The sequence below is a fragment of the Balaenoptera borealis genome, assembly GCF_965194805.1.
Source record: "Balaenoptera borealis genome assembly, chromosome: 12".
NCBI lineage: Eukaryota > Metazoa > Chordata > Mammalia > Artiodactyla > Balaenopteridae > Balaenoptera > Balaenoptera borealis.
Window position 1 is genome coordinate 102,378,955 of NC_138869.1, and position 13,868 is coordinate 102,392,822.

The following is a 13,868-nucleotide window of genomic DNA, read 5'->3' on the forward strand; positions in this document are numbered from 1 at the left end:
TCCTCAAATACTTTCTCTCTCTCACCCTCCATACAAACCTTCTCCAGGTTCTGGTGGTTCCTTAGCTCTTGAACTAGTTCATCTCATTCTATCCATAGGGTCCTTTCCCTGTCCAATATGCCCTAATCTCTCCCATGACTTACTGTAACATCAGCCTTCAACTAGTCTTCTTATATTCCCTCTTGCCCCTTTTAATCTATTCTCACTGTAACCAGAATCATTTTTAATTAAAAAAAATCTCTTCTTGCTTTAATGGCTTCTATTACTCTTACAAATATGAGGTCTCTTGATTGGGGCCATGCCTTCCCCACATTGTACAACCTTAATACTCTATGACCTCCCCATCACTCTGTGACCTCCCCATCACTCTGTCATGAGGGCTCCTTTCCAACTCCTTCCAGGAATCTTCCCCTATCCCCTCCCCTACTGGTTGCACTTACCAAGTACTTGGCATTTGATAGGCACATGTGAATATTTGCTGACCAAGTAAATACATGAATGAGGAGTGAATGAGGAGGATGATTGTCCCTGTACAAACATGAGACTACACATGCATTGAAGGATACACACTTCATAACTAGAAACCTGTGACAGGACTGTCTCTGGAAATGGTGGTGCAGGGATGGGGGTGGTTCTTCACTATTTCCCATTGCGTGCACATTTTTATTTTCTGAGTTTCTTTTTCCTTTTACTAAAATTACTTTTCCTTCTTTATTTTCTTTCTCTTCTTCATGGCTTCCTTGTATTTCCCTTTTTCTCCATTTAGTACAAGTTCATACCAAAGCCATTTGGATTTTAATTACTATTAAACAGAATGGTGACTGCTCAAGTATTTCTAGAAAGCCAACCAAAGCTTTCTCCATACATACAAGCACTTCAGTGTCACACCTCATCTAGAGTGTTCAACGATTCTGCTAAAGAATATTTGTATTTTAGAAAAAAGTTTAAAATATTAAAAAAAAGAATGAATGAATTTTAGCAAGCATATGCTTGTCACTCTATAAGAAACTTGACTGTTTACACGTTGTCTATTCAGAGCTGTACCTGCCACAGTCTAATGTATTTACACCAGCAGGTAAGTAGTTTTCAAACTTAAATCATAAGCACATTGACTACAATATGTATAAAGCCATACTGCTGAAATCTTTTGTAACTTTTGGAGTTAGAAATAAGCAATCTTATTTGATTCTTCTTCATTTTTATACATTTTTTGAATTTAGAGCTATTTTAAGTTATAGCTTCCATCCTTTTCACGACCCTTAAAATACTATATTAGCTAAATGTTCACACTTGTCCTTTTTAGCTTGAAAAGAAATGTCACGTGCTAGGTTTCTGTAAATGACCCACATTCAGATGTGAACCAAACATAATAGCTTCTGCCATTCACCAAGCAGTGAATTGCTTCAAATGTAGGACACAGGGCAGAGGACTTTGTAAATTACTTTGTTTCATTGTCCATCACCAGAACCTGTGGCATAATATGTGACCTATTTCTATAAACAATAATGCCTAAGGCTTTACGAACAGGTGGAATGTAGTCTCTCTTTTAATTACTTTTGAAGAAATTTAAAAATGTAAAATTTTTAGACATATTGAATAGTTGTATTGTTAAAAGAAGTTAAAATTTTCAACCATCACCATGTAATGATGTGTATTTCAGTAGAATATCATAAAATTTTAGCTTTTTATTAAAAACAAACCTACACAAATTGTAAAAGTAGTGCAATGACCTTGTGTATTCTCCTTTTAGATTCACTAATCAATAGAATTCTTTCCATGTTTGCTTTTCTCCTTTTCTCTCTTTCATCCAATATGATCCAATATCTTCAATTTTATGCAATTCAATCTGATATTTATATTTATATACACATACCCAAAATGGCAAAAATACATGCGTGTATTTGTGTTATTTTTAACCTATTTGAAAATAACAAAATTTCGTAACTACATATGATCATGGAAAGTTTAAATTTAACATTTTATTGAACGATTCTAATACTGTAAATACACAGAGAAAATAGTCTGTTGCTCTTTCTCATCCATGTCTACCAATGCCTGATTTATTTATGAAATTGGAACTGTTTTTACATTTTTTATCTTAATAGAAATTATTCTAACAGTTAGCTGGAATCATTAACTTTCTCAAGAGAACCAAAAAAGTGAATATTTAATAGATGTTCACCAAATATGATCAGTATGGACTGCATAAATATCCAAAAGGATAAAACAATTCACTTTTGGATAAATGTTATATTGCTTGACTGATTATATTATCAAATGAATTACAGAATTATCAACGTTCAATTTATTTCTAAATTTTGCATATATGACTATGACCATAGACTATTTTCTCCTTGTTTGTGTAAGCTGGCTCTATAGAGCTGAGAAATATGCTAAAAACTAATAGAGGTTGGTAAGTTGACTCATTCACAACCCATAGTGAAGCTTTTCACTGGGAAATGCCACTCAAAATGGCAAAAAAAAAATTAAAAATCAAAATAAAATGTAATTGACCTTCATACAGCTTTCCATATTCCAATGTGCCATTTTGTTCTCTGTTAAAGCATTTGTTTACCATCCTGTAGATCCTGGCTTGGAGGTTTGTATAATTATTCTTTCACACAGAATGAAGGAGATGTAAAGAGGAGACAGACATTTCCTGGGCAAAAGAAGCAGAAGCTAGCAGAAACAGGGCCGTGATTCCTAATTAATTCAAAGTTAATTGCATTGTTGATAATCCTGCACTTAAAATCTTCATATAGAAAATGTTTATGGCAGCAAATTGACAGTAATCTAACTGCATTAAATCTTACCACCATTAAAAGAAAAAGATGAATGTTACATTAAACAAGCTTAAGAGAATGGTAAAGCCTAGTTCTTGTTTAATAAGACAACTAGCAAATCATTCAAACAGCTGACCTAGAATCTCCAAACATAGTAAGAATAGTAGTTGTATTTCAAGATGGCACCAAGCCATATGGACCATCAGAGACGCCGGGTGGCAATTTTGCTTTTTCAATTGTTTCTCAGTATCCATGGAGGATTGGTTCCGGGTCCCCGGCAGATAAGATGCTCAAGTCCTGTAGTCAGCCTTCCAAATACTGGGGTTCCACCTCCTAGGATTCAGTGAACTGTAGAACTGCGGATTGTGTATTAAGTTTGTGATACATGATTGGCTGAACCTGTGGATGTGAAACCCAGACATAGGAAGGGTGACTGTATATTTATTGAAAAATATCCGTATGTAAGTGGATCTGAACAATTCAAATCCATGTTGTTCAAGGGTCACCTGTATTTAGAATCATCTGTAGATTATTTACAATGCCTAATACAATGTAAATGCTATGTAAATAGTTACCTGTGTACAGCAAATTCAAGTTTTGCTTTTAGGAACTTTATGGAATTCTTTTTCAAAATTTTTTCAATCCCTGATTTATTGAATCTGTAGGTATAGAACCTGCGGATACAGAAGGCTGACTGTATTTCCACTATGCGATGAAAAATAGTTGGGGGGAAAAAAAGACACATGCATCTTAGATGGCAAAAAGGGTCAAAAAAATCTATTTTACTATTTTGGAAAGGATCTAGTTAAATGAAGATATGTGTTGTGTCAGTTATTTTCACTGAAGAGTCAGATGATGGAATAAAATGAACTTTGGAGTTAACTCTGAGTTTAAATTCTCTCTCTGTTACTTATAAAGAGTAAGACTAACTTTTGATTTTAACATGTAAATATGTAAATGACAGGATTAAGGTAAAGCTAGGTAACACAGTGAATGTGAAATTACCATTATAATAGGAAAGCAATACATTTAAATTTTATTATCTAGACCATTTAAAGCAAAATATAATTATCCTGATCATTGAAAGAAAATACTTAAAATTCTCCACACCGTGTAGAAAGACATTTCCATGTGATCATTAATTATCTTGATAGTCTAATTTATATTTTGGGCATCTTGTAAAAACTTACTTCTCAAATGGGTAAGTTTATTGTGTTAGTGTGTAATGTGTAAGTTTATTTACTGTGATGCATTAGGGTTCTTGATCTGGCCTACAGACTGTTAGTGGCACAATTCTGTCTTTCTTAAACTGGTTCCAGGCAAACATGGTCAGCCAAGTGTCCACTAAGTCACAGGATAAATATGATATTTCCCCAGAGTTTTAATTTTACTTAAACTTTTACAAAAAACAAACATTATATTAAAACAAATATACTGATAGATTAGGGATAGAATACACATTTTCTCTTCTCTGAACTTAGAGGTAATTTATGGAAAAGTTTTATAAGCATTGGCTTAATTAATGTTTATAATACTCATCTAAATGTTACTAATGAAGTATTAATATTTTTTAGTAAGATACTTTGTTGTCACTTTATCAATATCACAAGAAAAGCAATGCTTTTCTAAATGAATATTTGGAGTTGTTTTGAAAAATGGGAAAAGATTAAATGAGTGGTTCATCAGGTTAGATACTTCACCAGATTTGTCCATTTATTACTCACGTTGTAAAGCAACCAACCAAGCAAAACCTCTGTGCTGACTGAGCTAGTGGCATGACTCTAAAACCAACTTGCTGAGGAAATATAAATCCAAACTCAAATTTCCTTTGACAAATCCCTTACATTTGAACTAATTTGGACACTCATATACAAACTAATGGCTAAATATTTCTCATTTTTCTACAGTCTATAACTTAGAATCAGACATAGTAGGCTTCTAGGAGATAGCTGTAAAACTTCCAAATTGTTGTTGTTGGATTATGATATCTAGCAGAGAAAATTCTTAAATCATTTCTGGAATCTTAGTCAAATGATTTCTGAAAAAGAAAGGGGACTAGTGAATTAAATACATAGAAATTTATAAAAGAAACAAAGTGTTTAACATTTTTGGAAAAAAAGCAAACAATATTTGGGGAAAAAAACAGATAACAAATGATTTTGCTTTTAGATTGCACAATGATTCCTGGATATTAAACGCATTTCAGCGCATCCACAGTGAAGAAACCAAGTTTTTTATACCATACGATTTGGGGATTTCCAATCAGGAACTAAGCTATATAGTAAAAAGATCTGAGCAATGGAGAGGACTCAATGGTGAGAGAAGGAAGGTGAGTTGGTTTGAAGTAGATTTGTGTTTTGACTGCACAAAAGAAGCTCATTCTGTTAGCATATCAGCCAGCTGTTAAATTTTCTCACATTGTTTTTGAAGCCATTTACTATTGTATTTGATCGCCACCACTGTACAAATCTTGCCACTCAATTGTAGGTTGATTTTTTTATTAGTCGAAATGAGGAGACATGACCAGATGGTACTTATAGTTCAACACTCTTATTTTCTTATAAAAGTATTTATTGATACCTGCCATATACATATGTGTGTATATATATATATATATATATATATATATTATATATATGGCAAAATTACACAACGGTTATGAAGAACATAAAAGAATGAGTTTCCACACATGACAAGATTTTCAGCTTTAAAGTGACTTTGAGTGAACAGGAGGAAAGGGATATTATTTCTGCCTTTCTCCTTTGATGCTTTTGTTAGTCAGTCCGCTAGACTAATTTCCCTCTTTCAGGAGAAATCTCCTTTGCCTTTTCATTGGCTTCACCGGCCTCTTATGTGTTAGCATCTCCCAGGGTTCTGTACTTGGTTTATTCCTTGTCTGACTCTCCACACTGTCCTTTGATAAACCTCCTTTCAAACCGTGTCTTCCATCCGGCTGAAGATGATCAAATACGTGTCTCCAGAATACACCTCCTTTCTGAGTTCCCCCAAAATACAATCCAGCAGCCTACTTGATATCTCCAGATGAATGTCCCAAATTTACCTAAAACCTAGTATGGTCCAAACAAAATCGACTTAATTAGTTAATTAATTAATGCACACATTTTACCTGTGCCATTTACACTTCCATAATCTCTGTACTTGGCATTTTCATGTACTCTGAATCACAAAGATCTAAAACTCAGAGTTTTTCTAGTCTTTTCTTTGTCTTCCTTAATAACTCCTCTTCTCTATTCCATTTGCTACTACCTATGTCTACTACCTATGTCTAGGACCTAGTACCTATGTCAATACCCACCTTCTGAATGACAGCCATACTTTGCCAGTGGCTTTCTCTGCCTTCAATCTCATGCTACAGTTGCCATGTTGTTGCACTGTCCATGAATTCACTCTCCTCTCTTGTCAAAATAGTATTTCTAAAATGCAAGTCTGACCCTGCAGTCCCCTGTCATAAAACCTTCAATAACTTCATACTATTGTGTGTTTGCCGTCTGGTCTGATTCTTTTCTACCTCTCCAGTGACATCTCCTGTGTGCTCATCTCTCCCATCCTTTCTCAACATTCCTCTTACCAAATGCTTCTTAGCAAAATATGAGGAGGCCATATAAAAATATGGATAATTTGCTAAATATGTCATACTGTTTCACATTACCGTACATTTCTCTCTGTTTGGAAGGACAGCCTCCCAACTCTTCACGTACCACCGGGCAAACGAATTATTCTCTAGGGCTCAGTTTGAGTGTTTTCTCAGTGGAGCTGCCAGAGAGAACCATCTCCTTTTTGCTAAAACTGCCTGTTTTACTTGACCTTTCCAGCATCTAACACACAATCTAGGGATTAACTCCCCGTGTGTCCCTCTTCCTCTTTAGACGAAGATCTTCTTGTGTAATAAACCAATAGTTTCTCCATCTTTGTGTCCTCAATCCCTAACAGGGTCTGCAGAATATAGTACATTTTTATTGTCTATTTTTTCAATACATAAAAGAATGTGTGCATGAACCATTGAATTATTAAACATATTTAGTCTGCCCGTATAATAGACATAAAATCCAGCTCATCCTGTTCTCTACTTGATAGAAACCTAAACATTAGCTTTAAAAAAAAATTCCACATGGGTTTACTAACAATATACTCAATATGTCTTGAATTCTGTTAATTTAATAATTAGTTTGAAATTACAGTAGACATTTTCAAGACCACTGTCCTTGACTTGAAGTAAAACAGTTTTTACTTTACCTTATATTCATTTTGGTTTCTTCTTCAAAAATCCTTGACTAACAGCATACTTTTTAAAAGGCCGAAGTGGTTGAAATGATCCTAAAAATCAAGCCAAGAGCACTTTCTCTCTAGGATAATTTCGAAGTGCCTGTTCATTTTATTTTGTCATTAAGTTTCACAACATGGAAGTTTAGATATTTGGAAGGCAACCAAAGTTAAGTACCAAAATGATTTGAGTTGAACAAGAGAATACAGAGAAAAATAGAGAATTATTTTTATTTTAGCTAGAGAAGACAGAGAATGAGAGATGGGGGAGAATGGGAAGAACAGGAGGAAAGAGAGGAGAAGAGGGAGGGAGGGAGAAATCAGCTAGTGCTTAAGTGCTAGAAGGAAAATTAAAGGAGATTGTGAAATTCCTTAATTCTTTAAAATTAATATTTATTCTCATCTTTGTAAAATGGCTTAGCTGACACGTGAGGGACAAGAGTGGAACTCAGGGAGAGAGTGTCACTTGAGCTTGTAGCCCATCATGCTGACTGTGTGCACACATTCAAATCGACCAGAGAAAAGACAATTTGATTAAATGTAACCAAAGTAAACGATTTAATCAAAGGCATTTGTGTCTTAAGTAAAATATTTTGGCTTAGATTCTGTTGAGCCATTAACAGAAGCTGATACATCTGGATGAACTGCTGCTGTTCCTTTCACAACACAGACTCAGCATCCATCAGTGATGAGACTCATAGAGATGTTTATGCAACTCATTTGAAAATCTGTAGAACACCTGTTATTTCTTGCTGTTGGGGTGATGTTTGTTAAACACACAGAAACATTCTCAAAGTTAAATGATAGACATATATATTTTATTTGTTTGTCACATCTCTTCATGACCTGGTGTTTATACTATGAAGCCTTTCTCTTCCTTGTGATTAATTTTTGTATGTTATTTTTCTTAACTTGTTTCATGTTTGCTTGTCTAGTTTATTTCAATAGGGAAGCAGGGTAGCACTGTTGAATAATTGATGTACTGATTTCAAGATATTATACCAGTTTAATTGAGAGCAATCATCTATAATCTAAAATGCTAAATTAAGAGTGGAGTGGACATTTTAATATAAAAGTATTTCAAGTAAGTAGTCTAGAATTCTTGTGCTTTAAAAATTTGATCTAGATATTTGCCATAGTGCTAGCTATTAAGCACGTGCTTCTCATTTTTATGCTCTGGATTAAAAATTGCCACATAAATGGACACTTTATAATATGCTTAATTTCATTTTATTAAATTGATAAATGCAAAAGCACAGAATACATTTAGAGTATGATGAGAATTTAGGATTATTGCATTTTGTAATTGTTATATTGTTCATACATACAATTTATCGTTTGTGCAAAGACAGCCAGATGATAATTCCAAAGTATTTTAGCCATTTTTTTGAGAAGGAAAAGGTCACTTTCAGTAGTCAGAAAAGACATTATTCTATTAAACTAATTTGCCTACATGCAAATTTTGTCATTTTTACCTCATTAACTATTTATCATGGAGTAAAAAAATATATATTCATGAAGGGGCAGCTCACAGCCTGATGGAGCTGGAACTAATATTTTGCGACTCTAATGATTTTTTGCATCCTTAATTAGATAGCATAAGGTTGATATGATTAGGTCAGGATGTAGTGTTTTTCATTAAAATACATTTTAGAAGCTGTATTCATAATCTGCCCTTGCAATTAAATAATGAGCCTATGAATTTAATATTATCGACCCAATTATTATCCCATGCAAACGTATACCTTTAATAAATTTGTGCTGTAGGACCTTCATTAGCAACAGAAGAAATGATATTTCTAGGTACATAGATTGAATGGATATGCTTCAACTTATATAATGGTTTTAACCATTATCGGGAAGCAAAGCTTCAGTACTTAGGCATTTAATTCCAAAACGTGCCTTACTATTTGTTGAAGACTAATTTACATTGTAATTATTTTCTTAAAGAAACTATCACTTTAGAATGGACTATCGAAGCTCATAGAATTAGCAGGATGCTAGGCGGAGTTGGAGAGTTAGGACAGTTGTGCATCGTGGGACAATGGAGTGTAAATTTAGAGATCCAGTCAAACAGTGTAACTGGAAAGTATAACTAAAAAGTCTATTACTTGAGTGTCTGTATCATCTGAGAACTACCATATGCAATTAATGAAGATGAATATTTTTGTTGTATGTTAGAATAGTTTTTATTAAGGGATGGCTGTACAGTGGAAATATGTAAGATACTCTGAGAAGGAGCTGCCCGCCTCTTATCATGAATGTGTACATACAGGGAATCACACACACATAGAAACACACCTAAAGAACACCTGTTCTCTTATCCTTGCTATTTATCCACTACTTTTGTGTACTTGTGTAGGGACCGCAACAATTGAGTTATTTAGTTCATTCTTGATGAAATTCTATTATGAAGGTTCTGTACAATTTATAATTTTTAATAAAAGGAGATGATTAAGAAAACCTGAACCTACATTTACCGATGAATTACTAAGGAGGTAAAACTAACCATTGTTATTGACACAGAAAATTGCGGGCATTGTGTTGTGGTACGACTGCCGCGTTTTCCTGGAAGTATTACTCATCTCTACTTGGGGAATACAGCCAGGGAGTGCAGTGAAAGCTTTGACGTGGGTCATAAATTGCAAGGTGGCAGCAAACAGAAAAAATGGAAGCATGTTGATGGGGGCTTGAGGTGGAGACACTTGATAGATTTTTCCATGCAAAAGTCTGTATTCAGAATCTGTCTTTGCAATTAAATAATGAGCCTATGAACTGAATATTATCGATCCAATTATCATCTCTAAGAAAAAGGAGACAGTGAGTCGAGGTATAGTGATAGGAAATACCAAGCAAGTCTGAAAACTGAAAGCAATTTGTTTTGGCTGGAACAAAGGACAGAAGGATGGAAAGAAGGAGGGAGATCAGCCTAGAGAGGTAGACTGGAAACTAGGAAAGTGCACACTAGTCAGGACTACATATTTATCACAGGCAGTGGGAAGCCATAGACAGTTTTAATAAAAAGAAGTAACTCATTCGGTTAAGACTTTGAGTTGCCTTTGCATTGAATTTTATAAATTGCTTATTTTAAAGCTGTAACTAATACTTTCGCTTCTTGGAAAGTAAATAGCTTAATGCACTCTGTCTAATACATGCTTCAGTTTTCCATCATTAAGACCTTCATGAAAGGTCCAAATGATCCATGGCATTCTCTAACTCTCCAGTCAAATCCCACAGTCACTTATGGATTGTGTTTATGTGTCATCCCATGTTCATCATCCTGTGCTGCAGCCGAGGGACAGGTCCAAGGCTTTGAGCATTTTACAAGCTTGGTGGGGACTTGAAAGTAGGTGAGGATAAACAACATGTCAGAGTGGTGACCACCAAACAAAGAAGACTTGAATCTTGTTGGTTCAAAGCACAAACAGGCTGCTCTGAGTCTAGGAGGTGGGAAGCAGGGTCTAAGTCAACTAGAGCTGAAGAGCATCTTCAGTCCTGATAGCAGGAGAACACACGGTGGGCCCTGAAACCATCTACATGGAACCCTTCCGGTCCCTGACTGTGATCCCAGTGGACTTTTACACTTACAGCCTTCACCCGTTTCCAACCGTCTGAAAGGCACTGAATTAAGTGTCCACTAGTAAGAAATAAGAATCTTAGGCTCCAGAACAGAATCCTTAGTGAAAGAGACATGCAGCAATGCAGGATGGTACATGAACTGTTCTTTGTTGGGAAGGTAGTAGACTAGGTGTTAAAAACATTGCTGCATTCAAGAAGAACATTTTTTTTTTTCCAGTAAAGAATGTCTCTTAGGGACTTGAGTGAATACAGCTTACGATTATGCCTAAATTATCTTAAATAAAGAGGTTTCTGCTCAGTAATAAAATATCTATTCTGAACTCCATATCCAAGGTTATTTTCTTCTTGCGTTGAACAAATTCCCAATTCTAAAGAAGCATGAAGACAGTTATCTTTTAAAGGTTTTTCTATAAATGTAGACTGTAATTAGAACTAGCCACAGCATATAAGTTCCAATTCTTGTGCAATAAAAAGATTGATATTGATCTAATTGGAAAATATAAATCTTAGCTACAGTTTAATATATATATATATATATATATATATATATATATATATATATATATATATATATAAAAGAGGATAATTTTTAAAAGGTACATGACAACTGACATTTTGGCTTTGTTTTTTAAATCATGGTAAGCAAGGAGCAGAGCAAATTTTTCTGTGTTGGTATGATGGTTTTGGTTAATTGATACACTTTTCTCCTTTCATCTTTTTTTATCTCTGAACTTCTGGGATGTTTGTTTATAACTTACCCAATATGTTGTTAAACTTTTGAAAGATCATTTGGGCATGGAGAGATTGATCTCTTCTATGAAGTGAAAACGATAGATAACGACTAAAGAAAGTAATAACTAGGAGCTTTCTGAAGATACCTCAAATGTTTGTGCTTTAAGATTGCCAAAGACTTATTTACATTTTGCTAAGTACTTTCCCCCTTGATTCTAAAATCATTTCTATTTGAAGTGAAGTGTAATCCATATGTTTTTGATTCATTAACACTTAATTTGTTAGCCGCCCTTTACTGGAGCGCTATATAGCAGCTTTTTCATCTTTTTTATAAGCTTATTTTCTTCAGACACAGGAAATCAAGTTTTTCTAAGAGTAAACAAACTTAAACTCAAAGAGACATGAGAGAGTTTTGTTTGTAACAAAGCACCTATTAGCTTTGAACTACTTCTTTACTCATTACGCAAATTTCTTCTTTAGCGATCCCTAAGAATCCGATACATTTGTAATTAACCAAGACACAATACACAGCTTCCTGTTTTATTATTTACTGAATTTTTCGACTATCTTACTCTAATTTCTCTTCATGATAAAACAGCCAACTACTAACATATTAATGAAGAAGTCATTAGTGATAGTTATTTAATTGCCATATTATTATTTATTCTTATTAATAATGCAGGAGCTACTTATCTTTTAATAATTATGTGGTGTGAAATTAAATTTCATGTGAGGCATTAAACAATGTCTTTCTTTTTTCATTGGAAGTATAATGTTCTTTACCAGGAAAAATGAAAGTCAAACACTTTTTCGCATCTTAGTGTTTTTTGAGAAACACAAGTTTTCCAACGTTACTTGCATTAGTATAGGTTTTAATGAGACTAAAATACAACTCTATCGAAATACAATCTTGGCTATTCCTCTTTGTTCCTTTTACTTATTTAGTTTCTATAAGGTGTTCTTTGGACTTTTAATAGTCACAAAGCTTGGATAAATTAATATTGCAAAAGTGTCACCACAGCATTACTACTTGTTCAGAGAAATCATTTGTTTGACTCTGAACACTTGCATTTTAGTAGGTCAAAGAGAATTTTTAAAATAATTCTTAGAATTTAAGTAATATTTTTTAGGAATGAAGGGAGCAAATAAATAGCTATTACTGTGACTCGGTCTCTAATGTCAAGCAATTTATATGTTGGTTCGTTTAATTCTCAGAGCAAACATAGGGGTTTGTCATTACTCCCATTTTGCAGATGAGAAGATTGAGGCTCAGAGAGATGAAGTAACTTTATTTATTTATCCATCCATTCATTTATTCACCACTTTTTTATTGATCATCTTTTTAGGAAGTATGTACTTTTCTTAGGTGCAAGTGAAAGTAAGTTAAAAGAGTGTCTCTTTCCTTGTAGTCCAGTAAGGAAATAAATAAGTGAAAATATAATATCAATACATTAAGCTAGTGGAATAACAGAGCTATTTGCTGGATATTATTGTGGTACCTTCAACAAAGATAGTATTAACCCATTTGAAAGGGCCATTGAAGATCTCACACTGTAGAAGATGATTGAGATGGGGATTTAAGATGAAGAGTAAGTAGTCCAAGGACAAATTGGCCACCAAAAGAAAGGATGCTCCAAGCAGGGGATAAAATGTTACAATATTTTGGAGCACAGAAAAGAGTTTAGCAGATACAGGTAATAGGGAGCACTAAGACTGGATAAACAGGCAAGAAAAAAGACTCATACTGTATTAGTATCTCACTTCCTGTGTCCATTCCAAAACCATCATTCCCAGTATTTCAATATGAACTGGTGCAGAAATGACCCATGAAAGACTGTAAAGTGAAGTCAAAAGTTACAAAGATATACATAAAGTTGTCCAACTGGTTAGATCTTCCTTTGATCTTCTTTGTGCTTTTATAAATTTCCTATTAATTTTCACAATGAATACATGTTATTTTCACAATTAGGAAAAAAAAAGACCTATAAAGTGCTCTTGGAAAGGGAAAAATATCAGGCACAATTTAAAATCCTTTACAAGCCACAGTCTTGTACCATTTCGGAGCATCCATTATGCAGAAAGAATATGAAACAGACAAAACCGGCAATTCATGTTACGCTCACAAACAGGTGTTTCAGTCATGACAATCTGTCTGCTGCATCATGGCCTTATGATCTATCTTCAGACTGAGAGGAAAGAAAATCCCAGAGAGTATCAATGTTGTACGAACATATAGGCCAACATGTTTACAGCGTGTCTCCTGGTCCATTCTGACTGATATCGTTCAAGTTTGGGTGAAACGTGCACATTGCTTACTTTGGTGGCAGAACCTGGTCACACTTTGTTTGTCCTGATGAGATTTGGTTGGTTGTTTCTCTTTATCCACATTTCCTCCCTTCCAATTAGGAATGCAGTTTGGTTTCCATTGTCACTGCCAACAGCAGCAGTTGTGCTTTATGCCTTGATTAGGTTCTAAAATACAGCTAAGCTGTT

At 34.3% G+C, this 13,868-nt stretch overlaps 1 protein-coding gene across 1 annotated transcript in view; it reads left to right on the forward strand.

Moving 5' to 3' along the window:
• Positions 1-13,868, forward strand: part of LOC309608051 (uncharacterized protein) — a 286,253-nt gene that overhangs the window by 204,788 nt on the left and 67,597 nt on the right. Inside the window, exon 20 of the mRNA XM_082347275.1 lies at positions 4,953-5,112. Within this exon, the coding sequence (XP_082203401.1) occupies positions 4,953-5,112 (160 nt within the window). The remainder of the gene's footprint in view (positions 1-4,952; positions 5,113-13,868) is intronic.